This window comes from Scyliorhinus canicula, unplaced genomic scaffold (genome assembly GCF_902713615.1).
Source record: "Scyliorhinus canicula unplaced genomic scaffold, sScyCan1.1, whole genome shotgun sequence".
Lineage (NCBI taxonomy): Eukaryota > Metazoa > Chordata > Chondrichthyes > Carcharhiniformes > Scyliorhinidae > Scyliorhinus > Scyliorhinus canicula.
In genome coordinates this window covers 932,966-958,150 of record NW_024055461.1, presented here as the reverse complement: position 1 = coordinate 958,150, position 25,185 = coordinate 932,966, and the positions used below count along the sequence as shown (strand labels likewise).

The 25,185-nt window shown below is 46.3% G+C and overlaps 1 gene segment (V, D, J or C); it reads left to right on the top strand.

The window, feature by feature from the left end:
* The first annotated feature begins 406 nt into the window (after positions 1 to 406).
* Positions 407 to 23,925, top strand: LOC119959660. The segment is given in 7 exon segments: positions 407 to 497; positions 16,191 to 16,487; positions 16,687 to 16,998; positions 17,629 to 17,937; positions 19,921 to 20,250; positions 23,488 to 23,615; positions 23,754 to 23,925. Coding segments are annotated over 7 exon segments (1,404 nt in total).
* Positions 23,926 to 25,185: the final 1,260 nt, after the last annotated feature.

The following is a 25,185-nucleotide window of genomic DNA, read 5'->3' as shown; positions in this document are numbered from 1 at the left end:
TTACAGTTAACAGTCTGCCGCAGTATTTGACACGCTGTGTCCCACTGTGACAACTGGGGCACAGCAGTTACTGTCAATACAAAAAGCCCCTCAGCACTAATTAACTGAGGCTGGCTCTGTGCTCGCTTTTACAATCCAACTTTATTCACAGTGAAGCATTATTCATGTCCAGCACTGACAAAATAATAAGAATTAATCTGGAAAATTGGTGGTCGTTATTTAGTCACAGTTGGTGTTTTCAATAACATTTCCATGTCTGTGAAATGTAAAACATTCGGTCATTTATGAAGAGAGAACGGTATACACAAATATTAATATAATTTCCTGAAAATTAATCGTGAATTTTCTTTGCCGTTGGTTTGTGAATATTTAAAATAATGGTGGGATTTCTGTCTATTTTATGCAGGTGCGGTTATTGTATGGAGCTGCCCAGGGAATGTGACACTGTGACTATCTAGACTACTGGGGACAAGGCACCATGGTGACGGTGACTGCAGGTAAGAACCATTCCATTATTTACCAACTGTGTTACTTGAGTATTTGTTTTAGATTTTTCTGCATTTTCAAAATCCATTCGTTCACTGAAATGTGTTTTGGTGGATCATGTATTCAGATGTTGTTGCAATGTTTCATTTGATTCTGCTGAAAGGGGAATACAGAATCCCGCAATTTCTTGACAGAAAGATACTGCTCAGTGATCAGTCGCTGTTTGCTGTGATCTAATGTTTATTTGCTGAGGATACTGTGTGGTTCGGTTACTTTAAATACAAAACGTCTGTTTGTACGATGTTTAATCTCGGCTCTATCTAATGTCTGCAGTTTGTACCGTCCACCGCACAAGTGCATGATATCGATCCCAACATTGATAAAATGTGCTAAAGTTTCTGTATTATCTTATTGAACATGTTCTGCTTACTGAAAGTGCTGATGATATTATTGAGGTTTTCTGTTTAGTTTACTGTTCATTCATTTGATGACATGAGGGTTTGGTGCATTCTAAACTGAGATTTTCTTGCAATGTTACATTCGATTCTTTTGGAAGTGTTTTGCAGAATTGAGCTGCTTCTCCATGATGTTTCATTCCTTCAGTGATGTGATTTGGTGTTTTCCTGCTGAGGAATGTTTTTGGGTGACTTTGTGTAGGAATGTTTGTGAAATGGTTTGGCGTGTCTGTATTGTTTCAACTCGGTGACACTGAGCGGTTACACGGTTTGTGATTGAATACAAAGAGTCTGCGTGTTTGAAACTGCTTGTCGCAGGATTATCGGCAGAGAACAGGGAGGCTGTTAGTGCATCGTGAAAAAAGTGAAAATTGCAGATTAAACTAAGCCACGTTTTACCACAAATCCTTTCCGAGCACAAATGTTGCTGCAATCAGTTTGCCGTTTGTGCAAAGTTTAATCTCGGTGGCATCTGATGGTTGCAGCTTTTACCATCAACTGCAAACATTAAAAGCATTTAAATATGTTTGAAAAATGACTCAATATGAAAAAATGTGGTACATTTTCAATATTTATTTGTTGTTAATATTCCAGCTCCTCGCAATGTTATTGCTGTTATTCCAGATTTCTGTTTAGTTAAATAATTCATAAATTTGGCGATGAGCTGGTTTGCTGGATATTGATATTTTCTTGCAATGTTAAGTTTGATCCTGTTCGATGTAGAGTTGAGTTGCTTCTCCATAAACGGGTTTCATTGATGTGATTTAGTGTTTTGTTCTGCTGAGGGGATTGTGTATCTGGGTGACTTTAAATGATTCAGATCTGTCAAACGGTTCAGCGTTTCTGCATTGTTTCTGCATTGTTTAAACTCGGTGACACTGAGCGGTTACACGTTTTCTGGTTGAATGCAAACAGTCTCCGCATTGGAAAATGCTTGAAAGGCGATTGTCGGGAGAAAACAGCCAGGCTTAAGAAAATAATCGAATAAAGATATATTGATGCATTTTGTAATTTTAACTGATGCTTCCAGATTAAACGAAATAGTGACTGAAACGCCCATGCAGAACATAGTAACATGTATATAATTCAAACAATTGCAATGCGGTGATACAACTCTATATTAACCAAAGGTTATTTTAGATTAATATAATTCATCATTAATCACCTTTCACAATCCTGCTGTGTTCTGCACGAGGTTAACATGACCGGACAGGTTTCTAGGCTGGAAATACTTTGTAGTTCCAGTTATTCTATTATTTCTGTGGCGCTGCAACCATATTATACCTTCACTGTAATGCGTAGTTGGATAGCGAGGTAATTATCACTAATCTAACCTGAAACAGTTTTCTTAGATGTGGAAGTCGCTGCCAATCAATGAATTGTTCCCTGATTTTATCTATTATAGGAAAGTTCAGATTGCCTCTGGCAAGAGATTGAAAAGTAAAAGCTTGAATGTCAAACCGATTTATTTATTTACAAAAGGTTAACAGTACCTTTGCCTTTTATAATGACACCCTGTCTCCCATAGCTGTGCTCTACACACGATAGAATTATAGGAAAACAGATGATAGGAAAGAAGGAATGATTATATCTTAGCTTTAGGCTTAAATTTTATTAAATGCTAAATTCAACATCAAATTGTCGACGCTACTTGCTCATAATGTGTCAGTTTTACAAATGATTTGAATAAACATTACTGAGCTATTCTCGTTATATTCATTACTTTCTGAGAATAGATGGAGTTTATGATTTATCAATGCGTTCAGAAAGGCGCATATTTTACACATTTGTAGGTCGAGTAGAGCAATTGGAGTAAAAAAATGTGAATATAGTCAATTAAATGTTAAGATGATTACATCGAGTAATTTGGAGTTTACTGTTCAACATTGTTTGATTGTCAGGTTGTTTTAATTAAACCCCAATTATTTCATAAAGCTCTGGGTAAAAACAAATTGGGGATTATTGAATACTATTTTTATTATATTTATTATTATAGTACAGATAATCGAATAAAGAATTAGCTGACAATTAACAATAACTTACAATACAATATCAGTGAGAATTAATTCAGCATAAATGATCTCCTACAATTGAGTTGTATACTGGCGTGCAATATCTCAATTGTTTTAGAGAATTTTAATAATATCTGAAATTAATTTAGGAAACCATACATTTCATTATACTGCTGTGTGCAGCTAAATTCTTTTTCTGATTACATTCTTTTGCCCTGATTCGTTTTTTGATTACATTTAATTGTGTTTTTAGATCATATCAGTGGGTAATGTGAATATTTCCTGGTTTGTTTAATTATTGCCCTGTCACTGATTCTCTGTTCTGTCATTAATCTACCCTGAATCTGTAATATTTAATCTGCTCATTTTTAGCAAAACTACTTTTTGCCCAATTATCGAATTTTGAGATAGACAGACAGAAATAGTTAAAAACCGAATGCAGTTTTGAAATTAATGTCAGTTTAATTTCAAATAAGTCACTGAATTATTGTTGTCGGAAGTTGACCATTGATAAATTCGAATCAAACAGTTTCTTGAAACTGACAGATTGAACAGATCTATCTGCTGGAACTCGATTGTTGTCATGTGTATCTGTTCAGTTTCTGTGCGTGCGGTCACTGTGCTGGGACCCGGAATCTTCCTGACTGGTTGTAAATCTTCTGCTTCATTTTCCAGTATTTCAGGGAGTGCAATTTGATCAAGTCCTTCAATAGAACTTGTATCTGTGTGAAATGTGGTAATTGTACTTGATGTTTGACTGGGCGACTCAGGAAGGGGATTCCAAACCCAGATTGTGACAGTCAGAAAGAATCCCGCAACGCCAGACAGGCTGGAGAAGGAGATTTGGTTGATTTTTAAGCAGTGATATATCGGTCTTTGGAATTTTCGATTAGGCAATGAAGAGAGCGATTTATTGGGTTACATTCCGTGCTATGGCAGTCCCTGATCTATTTAATGGGTCAGTGAAGCAGAGAAATCCCTTTGCATTTTATTTTTAATATTATCCTCGGATTTTGGAGGCGCTGGCAAACCCAGATTTTATTGTACTGTATATGCCTAATTGTCCCCTGGGAAAGTTCAGATGTAAGGCAGCCTTGAATAGCTGCAGTCCATCTGGCGAAGGTATATCCGCAATATTGTCAGGGAGAGAGTTCCAGAATTTTGACTCGGCGACAGTGAAGGAATGGCGGTGTAATTCCTAAATCAGGATGGTGAGTGTCTTGGAAGGGAACTTGCAGTTGTTGGCGCACCCATACATCATCACAAACACATACACACTCTCACTCTCTTACACACATTCTCTCACATCCTCACACAAACTCATTCTCTCACACACATAATCACAATACTTCTTGCAAACATACACACTGTGCCTCACACGCAATCACACTCACAATCTCACTCTCAGACACACCGTGATGATCTCTCACACACACTTTCACTCACACGCTCTCTCACTCACACACGCTCTATCTCACACGCACTCTCTTTCACCAAATCTCTGACACACCTTGCCTCACTCTCACACCCACTCTCAAACACACAGACCGTCTCTCTCCCTCACATACATGCATAATCACTCTTCACACGTAGCATTTTTTTCTTTCAGGCTCTCTCTCACACACATTCCCTCTTATACACACATACACAATATCTCAGACGCACACAAACTCGCCAACACATTATTACTCTCTCACTGTCTCGCTCTCACGCACTCTCACACGTGCACCCTGGCACATGCCCTCTCTCTCTCTCTCATGGACACTGTCTCATTCTCTCTCTGACACACAATATATCTCTCTCTTTCAGGCATGCAGTATCTCACACTCTCTCATATTCCCTCTCTCTCTGACACACACACTCTCTCATACGCACATTCTTTCTCTCACACACTCCCTCTCTACGGCAGACACACTATCTCAGATACACAGATCTCTCTCTCTCTCACACAGTCTCACATCCATAATCGCTCTTCAAACAGAATCATTCCTTCTTTCACACACATAATCTCAAACATACTATCTCTCTCCCTTTCTCTCACACACACTTCCACAGACACACACAGGCACCCTGTCACACACATACATTCTCTCACCTGCTCCCTCTCAGGCACACTGTGTCACGTGTCTCTCTCACACGCTCTCTCTCTTTCGCACATGCACACTCTCATACACACACACACATACTCACACAAGCACTCATTTCTCTCTCTCTCACACACACACACACTGGTACATACATACCTCGTAAACACATTTTTTTCACTCAAACACAGACATGTTCTTTGGCACTCCCTCACACGTTTTCAGAAACACACAAACGCGCCCCCACATTCTGCCTCTCTCTGACACACGTGGTCTCTCTCTCTCTGTCTTAGGTACAGACCCACATGCTCTCTAATCTCTCACACACACTCAATCATACACACACTATCTCGAACTCATGCACACAATCTCCCATTTCCACACACTCTCACACATATTGCCTCTCTCACTCACACAGAAAATCTCACCCACACACATCCCCTCACACACATTCACACAAAAACTCTCCCTTGCACATTATTTTATTCTCCCTCTAACACCTATCTCACATACATACACATACTCTGTCTCTCTCACACACACACAGGAACACACATAAAGGGACACACAGGAACACACACATATGTTCGCAAACACTTACACTCAGAGGCGCAACACAGCAACATACACACAATCAAGAAAACACACACACACAGCAGCACACAAACAGGAACAGACACACACGCTCACAGACAAACATGAACACCGAGGAACACGTACACAGGGATACAGAGGGATACACACACACACGGGAACGGACACACGCTCACACACACATACACAATGAACACCTAAGAACTCGCACACAGGGACACACATAAAGAACACACGGACAGCTGAGAGTGACTGTTCGTGACATCAAGGCAACATTTGAACCAGTGTTGCATCAAGGAGCCCAAACAAAACTGGAGTCAATGGGAATCGGGGGGAAATTCCCCGCTGGTTCCCAGCGGAAAGGAAGATGGTTTTGGTTTTTGGAGATCAATCATCTCAGTTCCAGGACATTACTGCAGGGGTTCCTCAGTGTCGGCCCCACCACCTTTAGCTGCTTCAGCAATGACCTTCCAAAAGTCAGAAGTGGGGATTTTGGCTGATCATTGAACGATGTGCAGCACCATTCACGACTCCGCAGTTACTGAAGCAGTCCATTGCTAAATGCAGCAAGATCTGGACTATATCCAGGCTTGGGCTGACAAGGGGAAAGGAACATTCGCACCAGACAAGTGCACGCAATGGACATCTCAAAGAAGCGAAGATCGAACGATCACCCCAATGCCATTCAATGGAATTACCATCGCTGAATCTCCTGCTGACCATTGACCAGAAACTGAACTGGGCTCGCCATATACACAGTGTGGCTGTGACAAGAGGTCAGAGACTCGGTATTCTGCATCCAAAACACCTCCTGACGCCCCAAAGCCTGTCCACCATCTGCAACACCAGGTTAAAGTCCAACAGGTTTGTTTGGAATCCCTAGCTTTCGGAGCGCAGCTCCTTCATCAGGTGAGTCACCTGAGTGAGACTTCTTACTGTGCTCACCCCAGTCCAACGCCGGCATCTCCATATCACCATCTGCAAGGCACATTCAGGAGTGTGATGGAATGCTCCCCACTTGCCTGGATGAATGCAGCTCCAATGACACAAAAGTAGCCCGCTTAATTGGCACACCATCGACAACCACTCCCTCCCTCCACCGCTGAGGAACAGTCGCATCAGTGTTTACCACCTACAACATGCTCTGAAGGAACTGGTCATGGCTGCTTGGACAGCACCTTCAAATCTCACAACAGCTACCATGTGCACAAGGACAGCAGATACATGGGAACATCACCAACTGGAATTTCTCCATCAAGCCTCTCACCATCGTGATCTCAAAATATCACATTGTTCCTTCAATATCCATGATTCAAAATTCTGGAGCTGCCTCCCAAACACCACATGGACTGCAGTGGTTGAAGAACGAAGCTCACCACCATCTTCTCTAGGGCAATGAGAGGTGGGAAATAAATGCTGGTCCAGCCAGAGACGTCTGCATCACAAGAATGAAGAAAACACACTCTGACACAATATGACAATAATTTTACGGCCTGAAATTGACATTTTCAACATGAAAATCTATTAAGTTGGAGGAAGGTTCATTGTTCCAGTTCCGAATTGTTTTGTACAGAATGAAATTACACCGACATTAAATCAGCCGCCCAGTGATCTACACTGCTGTCTGACTGTACACAGCCGGTGTTACTGAAAGTATTAAAGCAGCTGCCCAGTGATCTACACTGCTGTCTGACTGTACACAGCCGGTGTTACTGAAAGTATTAAAGCAGCTGCCCAGTGATCTACACTGCTGTCTGACTGTACACAGCCCGTGTAACTGAAAGCTGATCAATGTGTAGAATCAGGACAGGATGGATGGAGAGGAAGAGGAGGAGGTGGGGGTGGTGCAGCCGAATGGAGGAGCCCCCAGCTCGGCTGTGGACAACAGACAAGAGAAAGCTGAGCCTGAGCGGAATGTCATCCAGAGAAACATTGCCCGGCTTGGCCCGGAGTACCTGAATGATCACTCATTCACCCTCACTCACACTCACTCACCGTCACTCACACTCACTCACACTCACCCACACTCACTCACACTCACTCACTGTCACTCACACTCACTCACCGTCACTCTCACTCACTCACACTCACTCACTCTCACTCACACTCACTCACTCTCACTCACACTCACTCACCCCTGTTCACACTCACTCACAGTCACTCATACACACTGACTGATTAACCCATACTCATTTACCGACACTAAGTCACAATCCCTCCCTCAATCATCCACCCTCATGCATCCATACCCACTAACCCACATTCATTCACACACCCACACTCACCTATGCACATCGTCAATCACCAACCCTCATTCCCTTACCCTCACTCACTCACAGTAATCCATCCGAACCAACTCACCCTCCCTCACCCACCTTGTCATCCACATTCACTTCCTCACCCTCACTCACCAACCCTCACCCAGCCTCACTCACCCACCCTCACTAACCAACCCTCACCCACCCTCACTAACCAACCCTCACCCACCCTCACTAACCAACCCTCACCCAGCCTCACTCACCCACCCTCACTTACCAACCCTCACCCACCCTCACTCACCCACCCTCACTAACCAACCCTCACCCACCCTCACTCACCCACCCTCACTAACCAACCCCTACCCAGCCACACTCACCCACCCTCACTACCCAACCCTCACCCAGCCTCACTCACCCACCCTCACTAACCAACCCTCACCCAGCCTCACTCACCCACCCTCACTAACCAACCCTCACCCAGCCTCACTCACCCACCCTCACTACCCAACCCTCACAGAGCCTCACTCACCCACCCTCACCCAGCCTCACTCACCCACCCTCACTAACCAACCCTCACCCAACCTCACTCATCCACCCTCACTAACCAACCCTCACCCACCCTCACTAACCAACCCTCACACAGCCTCACTCACCCACCCTCACTAACCAACCCTCACCCACCCTCACTAACCAACCCTCACCCAGCCTCACTCACCCACCCTCACTAACCAAACCTCACCCAGCGTCACTCACCCACCCTCACCCAGCCGCACTCACCCACCCTCACTAACCAACCCTCACCCAGCCTCACTCACCCACCCTCACTAACCAACCCTCACCCAGCGTCACTCACCAACCCTCACCCAGCCTCACTCACCCACCCTCAATCACCCCACTCAAACTCACTCACCCTCACTCACCAACCCTCACCCGCCATCACTCACTCACACTCACTCACCCACCCTCACTCACCAACCCTCACCCAGCCTCACTCACTCACACTCACTCACCCACCCTCACACTCACCAACTCTCACTCACACTCACTCACACTTACACACACTCAACCAGCCCACTCACACTTACTCACTCACCCCCACTCACCCTCGCTCACCAACAATCACCCACCCTCATTCACTGTCACTCACTCGCCCACTCTCACCCACACTCACTCTCTCACACTCATTCACCCACACTCAACCACCCCACTCTCACTCGCTCACCTTCACTCACCAACCCTCACCCACCTTCACTCAATCACTCCAACTCACCCTCACTCACCAACCCTCACCCATCCTCATTCACTCTCACTCACTCACCCACCCTCACCCTCACTCACTCACACTCATTCACCCACACTCAACCACCCCACTCACTCACTCATCCTCACTCACTGACTCACACTCACACTCACACACACTCACTCACCCACACTACTCACACTCAGTCACACTCACTCATCATCACTCGCCAACCCTCACCCCCTCTCTCACACTCATTCACGCAACTACATTCACTCACTCCCACTCACCCTCACTCACCAACCCTCACTCACACTGACTCACACTCACTCACCCACAGCCAACCACCCCACTCAAACCCACTCACCCACTTTCAATCACTCACACTCACTCAACCACCCTTACTAATGGAAATCACTCAGTCCCTTCACTCAGCCACCGTCACTCACTCACACTCACTTATTCACTCACTCCACACAACTTAATTCACTCCCCTCACTCAACCAGTCTCACACGCCCAGCTTCGCTCACTTTTCATAACTCACGTACCCTCACTCACCCACACTCATTCGCTCACCCAATGTGATTCACTCACCCACACTCATTCACCCTCACTCATCCACCCTCATTCACTCAACTTCATTTACACGCCCTCACTGAGCCTCACCTTCATTCACCCACCTTCACTCACTCAGTAGGCCTCATTCACACATCCTCGCTCACCCACTGTCACTCACTCTCCATCATTCATGCATCCTCCCTCACTCACCCACCATTATTCACGCAGCCACATTCATAAACCTCAGATCGCCCAAAATCTCACTCAACACCAAACCGCCCACTCATTTATTTACATGCTGTGGAGATGCTGGCGTTGGATTGGGTGAGCACAGTAAGAAATCTGACAACTCCAGGTTAAAGTCCAACAGGTTTGTTTGAAACACTAGCTTTCGCAGCACTGCTCCTTCCTCAGGTGAGTGAAGAGGTAGGTTCCAGAAATATATATACAGACAAAACTCTATATGTATGTTTCTGGAACATATCTTTTCATTCACCTGAGGAAGGAGCAGTGCTCCAAAAGCTCGTGTTTGAAACAAATCTGTTGGACTTTAACCTGGTGTTGTAAGACTTCTTACTGTGCTCATTTATTTTCAACCACCACCGTCGCCCATGCATCCTCCCTCACTCACCAATCCATCCTCACTCATTTACAATCGCACACCCATCCTCATGCTCCACACTCATACGCGCCCACCATTGTTCATGCACACACACTGACACACCCAGCCACCCTCTTCTCACTCCCGCCCTAATTCACACCCCTGCTCGCTCACCCTCATTCACTTGTCCCCTTGCTCACTAAATGGGAGGAGTTAGTCTGCAATGAGAGAGGAAGAGAGAATTGGAGCGAGGAGTGAGAGCCAGTGTGCACGAACGTGGTGGCCTGGCAAGGCGGCAGTAGGACCCAGGAGAAAGAGAAGAGAGCTGGAGGGAAGCGTCAGGGTCGGGGGCGGGGAGAATTGTAAAGAGGACGTGGGAAAATATCGAGGGAGAGGAACATGTCAAAGAGTCATGGAATAGAGCAGAGAGCCCTGGAAAAGGTAGAGAGATGTGGAAATGTGCGGGAAGCCTCGGAAAAGGCAGAGAGCTGTGGAAACCTGCGGGGAGCCTGAGAAAATATAGAGAGTTGGGGAAAGGACAGGGAGCCTGGGAAAAGGCAGAGAGCTGGGGAAAAGCACAGGGAGCCTGGGAAAATATAGAGAGCTGGGGGAAAGCATAGGGAGCCTGGGAAAATATAGAGAGCTGGGGAAAGGACAGGGAGCCTGGGAAAAGGTAGAGAGTTGGGGAAAAGCACAGGGAGACTGGGAAAATATAGAGAGCTGGGGGAAAGCATAGGGAGCCTGGGAAAATATAGAGAGCCGGGGGAAAGCACAGGGAGCCTGGGAAAAGGTAGAGAGTTGGGGAAAAGCACAGGGAGACTGGGAAAAGGCAGCGATCTGGAGAAAGTACAGGGAGCCTGGGAAAAGGTAGAGGTTTGGGGGAAAGCGCATAAGCCTGGGAAAAGGTAGAAAGCTGGGAAAACGTGCGGGGAGCCTGGGAAAGAGTAGAAAGCTGGTGAAACGTGCGGGGAGCCTGGGAAAAGGCAGAGAGTTGGGGGAAAGAGCAGGGAATCTGGGAAAGGGCAGATAGTTGGGGGAATAGGACAGGGAGCCTGGGAAACGTTTGAGAGCTGGAGGAAAGCAAAAGGAGTCCGGAAAATGCAGGAAGCGGCGCGAAAGCTCATGGAGCCCGGGAAAAGGCTGAGAGCTGGGGAAAAGCGCAGGGAGCCTGGGGAAAGGCTGAGAGCTGGGGAAAAGCGTAGGGAGACTGGGAAAGGCTGAGAGCTGGGGAAAAGCACAGGGAGACTGGGAAAACGCTGAGAGCTGGGGAAAAGCGCAGGGAGACTGGGAAAAGGTAGACAGCTGGGAAAAAGCGCAGGATGCCTGGGAAAAGGTAGAGAGCTGGGAAAAAGAACAGGATGCCTGGGAAAAGGTAGAGAGCTGGGAAAAAGCACAGGATGCCTGGGAAAAGGTAGAGAGCTGGGGAAAATCACAGGAAGCCTGGGAAAAGGTAGAGAGCTGGGGAAAATGACAGGAAGCCTGGGAGACGATATGGAGATGGGGGAAAGCACAGGGAGGCTGGGAAAAGATAGAGCTGGGGAAAAGCGCAAGGAGACTGGGAAAAGGTATAGAGCTGGGGAAAAGTGCAAAGAGCCTGGGAAAAGAAGGAGCTGGGGAAAAGCACAGGGAGACTGGGAAAATGCAGAGAGCTGGGGAAAAGTGCAGGGAGCCTGGGAAAAGGTAGACAGACGGGGAAAAGCACAGGGAGCCTGGGGAAATGTAGAGAGCTGGGGGGAAAGCGCAGGGAGCCTGGGAAAAGGTAGAGAGCTGGGGAAAAGCACAGGAAGCCTGGGAAAAGGTAGAGAGCTGGGAAAAAGCACAGGATGCCTGGGAAAAGGTAGAGAGCTGGGAAAAAGCACAGGATGCCTGGGAAAAGGTAGAGAGCTGGGAAAAAGCACAGGATGCCTGGGAAAAGGTAGAGAGCTGGGGAAAATCACAGGAAGCCTGGGAGACGATATGGAGCTGGGGGAAAGCACAGGGAGCCTGGGAAAAGATAGAGTTGGGGAAAAGCGCAGGGAGACTGGGAAAAGGTATAGAGCTGGGGTAAAGTGCAGGGAGCCTGGGAAAAGAAGGAGCTGGGGAAAAGCGCAGGGAGACTGGGAAAAAATAGAGCTGGGGGAAAGCGCAGGGAGACTGGGAAAAGGTAGAGAGCTGGGGAAAAGTGCAGGAAGCCTGGGAAAAGAAGGAGCTGGGGAAAAGCGCAGGGAGACTGGGAAAATGCAGAGAGCTGGGGAAAAGTGCAGGGAGCCTGGTAAAAGGTAGAGAGCTGGGGGGAAAGCGCAGGGAGCCTTGGAAAGGATGGAGCTGGGGAAAAGCACAGGGAGGCTGGGAAAAGGCAGAGAGTTGGGGAAAAGCACAGGGAGTCTGGGAAAGGGCAGAAAGTTGGGGGAAAGCGCAGGGGGTGTGGGAAAGGGCAGAGAGTTGGGGGAAAGCACAGGGAGCCTGGGAAAAGGTAGAGAGCTGGGGAAAGCACAGGGAGCCTGGGAAAAGGCTGAGAGCTGGGGAAAAGCACAGGAAGCCTGGGAGAGGTAGAGAGCTGGGAAAAAGCATAGGATGCCTGGGAAAAGGTAGAGAGCTGGGAAAAAGCACAGGATGCCTGGGAAAAGGTAGAGAGCTGGGAAAAAGCACAGGATGCCTGGGAAAAGGTAGAGAGCTGGGGAAAATCACAGGAAGCCTGGGAGACGATATGGAGCTGGGGGAAAGCACAGGGAGCCTGGGAACAGATAGAGCTGGGGAAAAGCGCAGGGAGACTGGGAAAGGTATAGAGTTGGGGAAAAGCGCAGGGAGACTGGGAAAAGGTATAGAGCTGGGGTAAAGTGCAGGGAGCCTGGGAAAAGAAGGAGCTGGGGAAAAGCGCAGGGAGACTGGGAAAAAATAGAGCTGGGGAAAAGCGCAGGGAGACTGGGAAAAGGTAGAGAGCTGGGGAAAAGTGCAGGAAGCCTGGGAAAAGAAGGAGCTGGGGAAAAGCGCAGGGAGACTGGGAAAATGCAGAGAGCTGGGGAAAAGTGCAGGGAGCCTGGTAAAAGGTAGCGAGCTGGGGGGAAAGCGCAGGGAGCCTTGGAAAGGATGGAGCTGGGGAAAAGCACAGGGAGGCTGGGAAAAGGCAGAGAGTTGGGGAAAAGCATAGGGAGTCTGGGAAAGGGCAGAGAGTTGGGGGAAAGCGCAGGGGGTGTGGTAAAGGGCAGAGAGTTGGGGGAAAGCACAGGGAGCCTGGGAAAAGGTAGAGAGCTGGGGAAAGCACAGGGAGCCTGGGAAAAGGCTGAGAGCTGGGGAAAAGCACAGGAAGCCTGGGAAAAGGTAGAGAGCTGGGAAAAAGCACAGGATGCCTGGGAAAAGGTAGAGAGCTGGGGAAAAGCACAGGATGCCTGGGAAAAGGTAGAGAGCTGTGGAAATCACAGGAAGCCTGGGAGACGATATGGAGCTGGGGGAAAGCACAGGGAGCCTGGGAACAGATAGAGCTGGGCAAAAGCGCAGGGAGACTGGGAAAAGGTATAGGGCTGGGGTAAAGTGCAGGGAGCCTGGGAAAAGAAGGAGCTGGGGAAAAGCGCAGGGAGACTGGGAAAAGATAGAGCTGGGGAAAAGCGCAGAGAGACTGGGAAAAGAAGGAGCTGGGGGAAAGCACAGGGGGCCTAGGAAAAGATAGAGCTGGGGAAAAGCGCAGGGAGACTGGGAAAAGGTATAGGGCTGGGGTAAAGTGCAGGGAGCCTTGGAAAAGAAGGAGCTGGGGAAAAGCGCAGGGAGACTGGGAAAAAATAGAGCTGGGGGAAAGCGCAGGGAGACTGGGAAAAGGTAGAGAGCTGGGGAAAAGTGCAGGAAGCCTGGGAAAAGAAGGAGCTGGGGAAAAGCGCAGGGAGACTGGGAAAATGCAGAGAGCTGGGGAAAAGTGCAGTGAGCCTGGGAAAAGGTAGAGAGCTGGGGGGAAAGCGCAGGGGGCCTTGGAAAGGATGGAGCTGGGGAAAAGCACAGGGAGGCTGGGAAAAGGAAGAGAGTTGGGGAAAGGCACAGGGAGTCTGGGAAAGTGCAGAGAGTTGGGGGAAAGCGCAGGGGGTGTGGGAAAGGGCAGAGAGTTGGGGGAAAGCACAGGGAGCCTGGGAAAAGGTAGAGAGCTGGGGAAAGCACAGGGAGCCTGGGAAAAGGCTGAGAGCTGGGGAAAAGCGGAGGGAGACTGGGAAGGGCTGAGAGCTGGGGTAAAGCGCAGGGAGACTGGGAAAAGGCTGAGAGCTGGGGAAAAGCACAGGGAGACTGGGAAAAGTTAGAGAGCTGGGAAAAAGCACAGGATGCCTGGGAAAATGTAGAGAGCTGGGAAAAAGCACAGGAAGCCTGGGAGACGATATGGAGATGGGGGAAAGCACAGGGAGCCTGGGAAAAGATAGAGCTGGGGAAAAGCGCAGAGAAACTGGGAAAAGGTATAGAGCTGGGGAAAAGTGCAGGGAGCCTGGGAAAAGAAGGAGCTGGGGAAAAGCGCAGGGAGACTGGGAAAAGATAGAGCTGGGGGAAAGTGCAGGGAGCCTGGCAAAAGAAGGAGCTGGGGAAAAGCGCAGGGAGACTGGGAAAAGGTAGAGAGATGGGGAAAAGCACAGGGAGCCTGGGAAAAGGTAGAGAGCTGGGGGGAAAGCGCAGGGAGCCTGGGAAAAGATGGAGCTGGGGAAAAGCGCAGGGAGACTGGGAAAAGGCAGAGAGCTGGGGAAAAGCACAGGGAGCCTGAGAAAAGGCAGAGAGCTGGGGAAAAGCACAGGGAGCCTCGGAATGGGTAGCGAGCTGGCCGGGGTGTGGGGGGGGGGGGGGACACACGGAGCCTGGGAAATTGTATTAAGCTGGGTAAAGTATAGGGAGCCTGGGAAACGGTAGCGAGCTGGGGTGGGGGGGGGGGGGGGGGGGGAACACATGGAGCCTGGGAAATGGCATAAAGCTGGGTTAAAGTATAGGGAGCCTGGGAAATACGAGAGCTGAGTAGTGAGCAGGTGAGATGGGCAGAGAGCTGAGCGCAGACAGGAGAGAGAATCTGCAGGAACACGGGGAAAAGTGGTAATTGATGGGCCAAAGCCAATAATCAGGGGGCAAAGTGCCATGTTCTGGGGAAAAGCACAAAGAGCAAGTGGAAAGTTCCAGAAGCTGAGGCAAAGAGCAAACAACCAGGAAAGGTGCAGCTGGGCAAATTACAGAAGTGGAGGAAAGATCAGAGAGCTGGGAAAAGCGCAGAGAGCTGGGAAAAGGACAGGAAGCTGGTTATCACGGATACATGGAATGCGGAGTCCATCCCACAAACTGCTCCGCCATAATCATATTGAATGGTGCAGGAGACCTGAGGGACCGAATGGCCGCATCCCGCTTTTAATGTCCAGGGTCCTGTAATTGGAGAATTTTGGAGTTACTTGCACATGTGCTCAAACGTAGAATTTTATAGTCATTATGTAAATACCTGGATGATTTTTCTGAAGCAAAGTCACGACTCCTTGTTTTGGGGAGTGGGGGTAGTGAGGTGGAGAGAGGGGGGACATCAGTCAGTTTGAACACAGGCAATTTCCAAACAGCAATGACCGAAATGAAGAGACAACTTCTTTCTCACAAAGTGCTGTTGGTGGAAAAAACATTGGTGTCATAAATAATGGGGGAAACCCTCCGCTCTGCTCATTGAAAGGAATGAATGGTACATTTTCAGATGACACCATAATGCTAATTTCTGCAAGGTGTTAGAAATGGAGAAAGAGATGTGAGTTTCTAAAGAGGGAATAAACAAATGGTGATTCTCAAAAGTTAGAAGTAACAGAAGCTCAAGTATGGATGCAGTTTTAATGCGAACGGTTTATGATAAATTTGTAACTTTATCCAAATTCTAAGTTGTATGATACCTTAATGACAAATCCCAGAGTCTAACTTGTTCAATTGGCCATCCTCTCCCAGCGACACCGTCTCCGCCCACTCTCTACAGCCTGGTCTCCTGTCAGCAACACAACACCGACGGCTCCGTCACCTACGGCTGTTTGGCGATGGACTACTCCCCAGAAATCACCAGCCTTACCTGGAAGAAAGATGGGCAGCTGATCAGCACTGGAGTTAAGGAATACCCGTCAGTGAGAAACAAGAAGGGAACCTACACCCTGAGCAGCCAGTTAACCATCACAGAGTCAGAGGGGGGATGCAGCGAAATCAGCTGTGAGGTTCGACACAGCGGCTCAGACAAGAGTATTGAAATGACATGTAAGTGTTGTAGAAACTGTGAGAAACAGACGCTTTGATTACTTTATTTAAATCTTTGGTCATAACACATTGATGGTTCTCTGCACAGTTCTGATTCCTACGAGAAATAGTGATCACAGAGAAACTGTTAAAATATAATTAAACATTTTATTCGTCACAACATCTTCTTCATGACATGTCTAACTTGTGTTTCTTGAAGGTCTTCCACCTGACATCCATCCAAATGTTCTCCTCACCGTGAGTTCCAGTGAAGAAATCTCAAGCAAGAAATTTGCAACCATCGTCTGTTCAATCAACGATTTCCTTCGAAATTCAATCACGGTGAAATGGCTGAAGAATGGACAACCCATGGCTTCAGGAATTGTCACCTCTCCCGCCTGTGAAGTGAACGGGAACTTCTCGGCGAGCAGTCGGCTGACAGTCTCCGCTGGGGAATGGTTCAGCAAAGCGGTCTATACCTGCCAGGTCACTCATCAAGAGGTCACCCAAAGTCACAACATCACCGCGTCTGGTAAGAGACACAAACAGGGGAAACAATAAATCATCCTGCACTCTGATGTTAATCCAAATCAGGAATTTATTAAAATCAGGACAAAGCACAGAATAATTCTAATTTATTGCCATGTAGTTTGTGTTTCATTCTGATGTAAGAGCTGCATTAGGATTGCTCACCATTCAGGATTTGATCAGCAGAGAAATAAATGTTTCCCTCTAATTTGAAGTCATTTAGTGAGTGAGGTGGATTTGATATCAGCCTTATCCTGAGACAGCTGATTATATTTGAGAGGCAGTGGGTGTCTGAACCCCTTTATTGATAACAGCTCCAAGGAAAATTGTTGGAAAGTTAATTCAACCTATTTATAAATCAGCCTTCCGTATTAGGTTTCCGAGATCAGGATTGGAATATTTGTATTGGGAATGCTGCAATACTCGTTCATTAGAATGCCATTGTTGCTGACTGTATTTCACAATGAGAATCGTTTAAGATGACCAAACTGGTTTTCCATCGTGTACAGAAGATTAATGGTGATCATTAGAAGTTTCGAAGTTGATTTATTCCCATTGAGTGAGTGAAGGCTGAATCCTTCTGTCCTGATTCTGAAGATGAAACTTGTGTTGATTTTCATGTTTTCATTCACAGATCCTTCCGATTGCATTACCGCCTCAGTAACAATACTGCCACCACCAATAGAACAGGTCTTACTGGAGGCGACTGTCACCTTAACCTGCGTCATTTCGAATGGTCCTTATGGAGTCAACGTGTCCTGGAGTGAAGCGAAGAAGCCGCTGAAATCAGAGATTGCCGACCAGCCTGGGGCAGATACTGAGAGCGTGGTCAGCAAATTAAACATCTCGACACAAGCCTGGCTGAGTGGGGCTGTGTTTGACTGTGTGGCGAGCCATCAGGACCTGCCAACTCCTTTAAGAATTTCAATCCACAAAAAAATAGGTGAGCGGTGAGACTGAAGCAATAAGTGAGTCATTGTGTCTATTTCTAGTGTCAGTGCAGCGGTCAGTATTTAGTATTCAGTGTATTTATGGTCCATTCTGATTGGTAATTCCACGACTAAAAAATTTGGGCCTGTTGATCTTAAGGGGGAAATTGCTACGTCGATGAAGGAACAATGAATTAAAAGCAGTGATATGGGGTTTAGACGGAGCTAGACCAATGGCCACAAGACGTAGGAGCAGAGGTAGGCCATTCAGCCCAACAACACTGATCCAGCCTTCAATGAGATCATAACTGATCTGATGTGATGATCTTCAACTCCTCTTTCCCGCCTTCTCCCGCTGTTACCAGACACCTAAACGACCCTCTTCCGGACTGACCTCATTAACACTACACCTCTGTATGCTTCACCCGATGCCGGTGTTAAGTAGTTACATTGTGTACCTTATGTTGCCCTGTTATGTATTTTATTTTATTTCCCTTTCTTTTCATGTACTGAATGATCTGTTGAGCTGCTTGCAGAAAAATACTTTTCACTGTACCTCGGTACACGTGACAATAAACAAAATCCAATCCCATATCTCTCATTGGTTTAAAATATGTCTCTCTCAACCTTGAACATACTGAACAACCCAGAATCTACAGCCCCCTGGGTTAAATAATTCTACAGCTCCCCGACGCTCTGAGAGAGGAAATTCCTTCTCATCTCTGTCTTAAATGGGCGAACATTGACTATGTGATCCTGCACTCTGGTCCGAGATGCTCCCACAAGGGAAAACAATCTCACAGCGACTACAGTCCGAAGCTCCCTGAGAATCTTTCATGTCTCAATTACGCCGCCTTCATTCTTCTAAACTCCAATCAGTCCAGGCCCATCCTACTTAACCTCTCCCCATAAGAAAATCCCTCCATACTCGGGACCAACCTCGTGATCCATCTCTGGACTGCCTTCAAAACCAATCTGTCTTCCTTAGATAAGGGCACCAAAACTGTTCAAAGTATATCAGGTGTAGACTAACTAATGCCTTGTATAGTTTTAGCTCGACTTCCACATGTTTATATTCTATTCCCTTTGAAATAAATGTCAACATTCAATTTGTCTCCATATTACCTGCAGAACTTGCGTTTTGTGGTTTCTGCGCGAGGACCCCCAATTCCCCCGTTACCTCAGCTTCCTACAGTCTTTCTCCAGCTAAATAATATTCCGTTATGTTCCTCCTCCTACCAAAGTGTCTCACCTCACATTTCTCAATATTATGTTCCATCTGCCAAGTTTTTACTCAGTAACTTAAGCTGTCTCTGTCCCTCTCTAGATTTTCTGTAACCTCACCACTTGCCTTTATATTTTTGTCATCTGCAGCCGTGGGAATAGTACATTCATTTATTAAACACAGTTTTGAAATTTATGTATATTACATCTACTGCCCCCCTTTTTCTAGCTTTCTCCTTATCACCTCAAATAAGGGCAATACATTTGTCAGGCATGATTTCACCTTCACGAAGCCGGGCTGACTCTGTTTGATTATATTGTGTATTTCTAAATGCTCAGCTATTGGATCCGTTATAATGGACTCAAACCGTTTCCCACTGACAAATGTTAAGGTCACTGGCCTATACTGTAGTTATCTGTTTTTGTCTCCCTCCCTTTTGAATAAGGGTGTTACATTGGCAGTTTCCCAATCCTCTGGGAGTAAGGTGGGAGGAGCCTGGTGTGGAGTTTAGACACCAGCACAGAACAGTTGGGCCGAATGGCCTGTTTCCCTGCTGTACACTTTCTGAAAATTTCGAATCCAATATCCGTAAATTCTCAGGGAAAAGGTTGTGTCCACCTCTGCTCCTAGCTGGGAACCCGGACAGATCCTAAAGTGGAAAATGGAAACCTTTAAAATCCAACACAAAACACATTTCTCCCACATCTAACCGGCGGTTCCATTGTCTCCGGAATTCCCCATTTTATTGACATTTATTGTACATTTTCTGCAGATCCCAATCCGCGGGAACCGTCCGTCTCTGTCCTCCTGCCCTCGGCTGAAGACGTCTCCGCTCAGAGATTCGTCTCCCTCAGCTGCTTAGTGAGAGGTTTCTCCCCCCGAGAGATCTTCGTCAAGTGGACCGTCAATGACAAGCCGGTGAATCCCGGGAACTACAAGAACACCGAGGTGATGGCGGAGAACGGCAATAGCTCCTTCTTCATGTACAGCCTGTTATCCATTGCAGCGGAGGAGTGGGCCAGCGGCGCTTCTTACTCCTGTGTGGTGGGACATGAAGCCATCCCCTTGAAGATCATCAACAGAACGGTTGATAAATCCAGCGGTAAACCCAGTTTTGTGAACATTTCCCTCGCTCTGATGGACACCGTTAATTCATGTCAATGAGAATCTATTGGTTATATTTTGAACTAAAATAAAAATAATAAAGATTGTTTTCCTCCAATTGTGATTTAAATGTACAGCCGCCTAATTAATGGAGCTTCCACTTTGCTGATATTAGATCTGTTCAATGAGACCCGGATTTCTACAGGTCTCGGCCCCAAGTCTGATACAATCAGAGCTCCCAGCTCAGATACACCCTGGGTTAGAGACAGAGCAAAACTCATTCATTCCAGGATTCAGCAAAATATCTTCATTGACTTTCCTCCCGCTGAGGAGAAATCGGATCATTCCCCATTTCAGACAAACAAACACATCACATTTAGATCTCGGTGCTCCTGCTTTTCTCATTGTCCACCCCTTTAAAATTAATGTCACCTTTAAATTGCTGTAACACACCCACTGGGAACTGAATTGAGGATCACACAGAAACATGGACCAACAATGCCCAGTCAATGAGAGGGCAAAGTGAAATTGTTAATCCACTGTAACCCACTTCCCCAACAAAGAGAGGAAGAGGGGCATTACTTAATGCACTGTACCCCCACTTCCCAGGCAAAGAGAGGGGTAGGGGCATTAGTTAACACAGTGTACCCCCACTACCCAGGCAAAGAGAGGGGTAGGGGCATTAGTTAACACACTGTACCCTCACTTCCCCAACAAAGAGATGGTGGGGGCTGAGTTAATCCACTGTGCACCCTCTTCCAACAATGAGTGGAGCGGCATTATTTAATCCACTATACCCACACTTCCCCAACAAAGAGAGCAAAGGGGCAATACTAACCCATTTTACCTCCACTTTCCCGACCAAAAGAGGAGGAAGGTGACGAGTGAACTCTCTGTATCTCCACCTCCAGCAGGGAGAACCCAAAGGCAATTTGCTGAGCTGACCAGAGCGAGGGAGATTATTAACTCAATACTTCCCAGTCCCCAAGCAGGGAGTTTGGAAGTAAACGGTTCTCTAGACTAAGAACTCAGTTACTGACATTACAAGGCGGCATGTAGCTTACTGGCTGAAGGCTTTAAAAGACAATCATGATAAAGATGTTCTTAAAGTATCTATTTATGCAACAGCATTTTTAACACCCTTGTTCCTCTTATCCGTATGCTGAGACCGATTCCCCAGAATCCAAATCCAGACTGGTGTTTGAATTCTCGCTGGGTTTTCACTGTTCTCTCCTGAGGCACCTCCTTGTATTTTTGCATTAGGACACCTGATGTCAGCTTGCAACTCACAGAAAACACATTTATATGCAGAAAGTTCAACATATTCTACATCGGTACCAATAATACCCACAACTGGCAAAGCTACAGGCAGCTGATACAAATACACAGACAGATAAACAGACACAGACACTACACACACATGCACACAGACCCACAAACACACACACGCTCACACGTAGACACAAACACACACATGGACACACACATAGAAACACATGCATAAACATACACCCAGGCACAACGAACCACACATATTTTGACACAAAAACACACGCAAAGGTGCGCAAAAATTCACAAACATGCACATAAACACAAACAAGCCCACATTTATACAGAGACAGACACACGTGCACATCCACACATATACACACAAATCCACACACACAAGTGGCTACACAAATGTACACAGACACATACAGCCACATGTCCACAAACATATAAAACCAGACAAGCAGACTGACAGAAGAATATTAAACACAAATGTAACCAATAACATGTACATTAGCAGAATTTCACGATGACAGAAATATTTCCATTTAGAGACAATAATCCACACTAACACACTTATGGACACACGTAGACACATATTAGCAGACTCGTACACACGCTAACACGAACACAAATGAATACACATAGAATCATCAATACACATCAATAGATAGTTATAAACAACCATCAACGAATAAATAGCACTGCTGCCTCACAGCACCATAAACCCGGGTTCAATTCCAGCCTTGGGTGATTGTCTGTGTGGAGTTCCCACGTTCTCCAGTGTCTGTTCCTGTTTCCTCCGCCTGCTCCGGTTACCTCCCACAGTCCAAAGATGTGCAGGTTAGGTGGATTGGCCAGGCTCTATTACCCCTTAGTGCCCACAACGTTAGGTGGGGTTACGAGGTTCTGGGGACAGGGCAGGGGCATGCGTCCAGGTAGGGTGCTCTTTCGGAGGGTCGGTGCAGACTCAATGGGCCGAATAGCCTCGTTCGGCACAGTCGGGATTATCCGATGATGATTCTGTGATGAAATACGCGCATCTACAAACAAACACACACACAAACGCACTTACCCAGACACAAACATTAAGACAATGACATGCATGTTGAACGTATAAAGACACATTAACACTTTTATCACTGGGCAGGGAAGTATAAACTTATATTAGCACAGGCATTAATATATAAACATAGATTTCAACACACAAACACACACAATAAAACACTCATATATAAACATTGACTTAAGATAAATTTACACAAAGGCGCTGACACACAGATATACAGATCAATACTCATTGACACATGAACACACACAATGACACTTATAAAGACATCGCGACACACAAATGAAGAGTAAAGAAACACGAATTTCGCATCTACACAGACACAAAAGCTAAAGAACAAACACAAACGTCAGACAAGGGCGGCACGGTGACGCAATGGTTAGCACTGCTGCCTCAGGATCCCGCTCCTGGGTCTCTGTCCCTGTGGAGTTCCCCGTGACCCATGGGTCTTGCCCCGACAACCCAATGATGCGCAGGCTAGGTGGATTGGCCATGCTAACTTGCCCCATAATTGGAAGAAAAAAGTTAGAGATCGATTTCCGAGTGTCATGAACTCAACAGTAGATATGCAATGAAAATATATTAAAGAATGAATTAGCAGCGGGAGAAAATGATACGGGAATATTAAAAACAAAACGTGTATTAAATTAAATTTAAAATGCTTATTGTCACGAGTGGGCTTCAATGAAGTTACTGTGAAAAGCCCCTAGTCGCCACATTCCGGCACCTGTCCGGGGAGGCTGGTACAGGAGTCGAACCGTGCTGCTGGCCTGCTTGAAAAGCCAGTGATTTAGCTGAGTGAGCTATTATTAGCTCTGTCTGGGAAAGGGGAGCCTCTATTAACCAGCCTCTATTAACAAACAATCTGATTATACTTATTCGGCTCTATTCCCGTAGATACCACAGACCACACCTGGACTGAAGACGATGAGGATGATAATGGGAACATCTGGACAACCGCTTCCACATTCATCACCCTGTTCTTCCTGAGCATTTCCTACAGCGCTGCAGTCACTCTGGTGAAGGTGAGAAGATTCAATCCACTCACACATCAAACTGACAGAAGTCGTTTAAGAACACTAAATGTTTGATTGATTAAAAACTCTAACATCAATGTCCCAGATCATAAACATCTGCTTCATCATTTTCTCTCTCTTTTACAGATCAAGTGATGGGTTGACGTTCGGACGCTGTAGATTTTCCTCAGCTGTTTATTATGATCTGTGTGACAGAAATACAATATCTCCTCTTGGTGACTCTCACAGTAAAATTCTCTCAGTTTATTATTCTGCATCTGTAACTGAGACAATCATGGACAGTATTTCTGCTTTTCAGTTTGAAATGTACGAGATAATTTTGGCTGTATTGTAATTGTAGCTAGTAATTCTTTCAATGTCATGTCTAAATAAGTAACTTATCTCGGATCTTATTCACAACTCTTGCCTTCTCTTTATGTTGAGCTCCTGTTCTCTCTTGTGTCTGTTACATTTGTACATACATTTGGCAGCTCAGAGGGCATGTGTTATGTTCTCACTGTGACCCTCAATCGTTAAATTCCCTTTTGTAAACATCAAAATAAACTTTTGTGTAATATTTTCTTTGAAATTTTAATAAATATTGAATGAAAAATGAAGAAAATAAGACTAATCTGAACTCCTTTCTCTAAGGTCCATCGGCAGCGCTCCTTTTCCCCGATTATACAGTTCTCTCCCCTTTCCCAGACAGATATTTCTCACCAGGCCTGTCTGGGATGTGTCTGAACTCAAGGCCCCTCAGTGAAAGAGCCACTGCGCCACCAAGCGGCCCATCCGGGTTAAGACACCTTTACCTTTGCCTTTTTATGGTGAACTCGAGAGGCAGAATCACAGATTCACTACCCTCTGATGGAAGAAATGTCTTCTCATCTCTGTCCTAAATTTGAACCGCTTCCTCTGAGATTATGCCTCTGGCCCTAGACTCTCCCACAAGAGGAAACAAGATGATTTTTCAGGCTGTGTAACTGGTTAAAGCTCTTTCCACAGTCAGTTCACTGGAACACTCTCACTCAGGTGTGTGTGTGTCTCGGGGCGTTTCCAATCACACTGATGTTTGAAATCTCTTCCCACAGTCAGAACAGACAAACACATTGACAGTTTGTGATATTTAGATGCTAATGAATTGAGTGACTGTCAGATCTTGATATTATATTTGGTTCGAGTTGCCCAGCTGCCAATCCTCCCGTTCTAATGCCTGAAAAAGAAGTTTACAAAAATGATCACCAGAAGAACAGGGTAGAAATTCACAACAGATCATTTTAGTTTCTATCAAACCTTCTTTCCTCTCTTGCTTTCCCCAAGCATGTGGTCCAGTCAAAATAAAAGACCAAAATCAGCTAGAAACCACAACAAAAGTGTGACTGCCTGTGCGGAGTCTGCCTGTTCCCACCGTGTCTGCGTGGGTTTCCTCCGGGTGCTCCGGTTTCCTCCCACAGTCCAAAGATGTGCAGGTCAGGTGTGGCCATGCTAAATTGCCCTCATGTTAGATGGGATTGCTATGTTACAGGGATGGGGTGGAGGTGTGGTCTTAAGTAGGATGCTCTTTTCCAAGAGCCGGTGC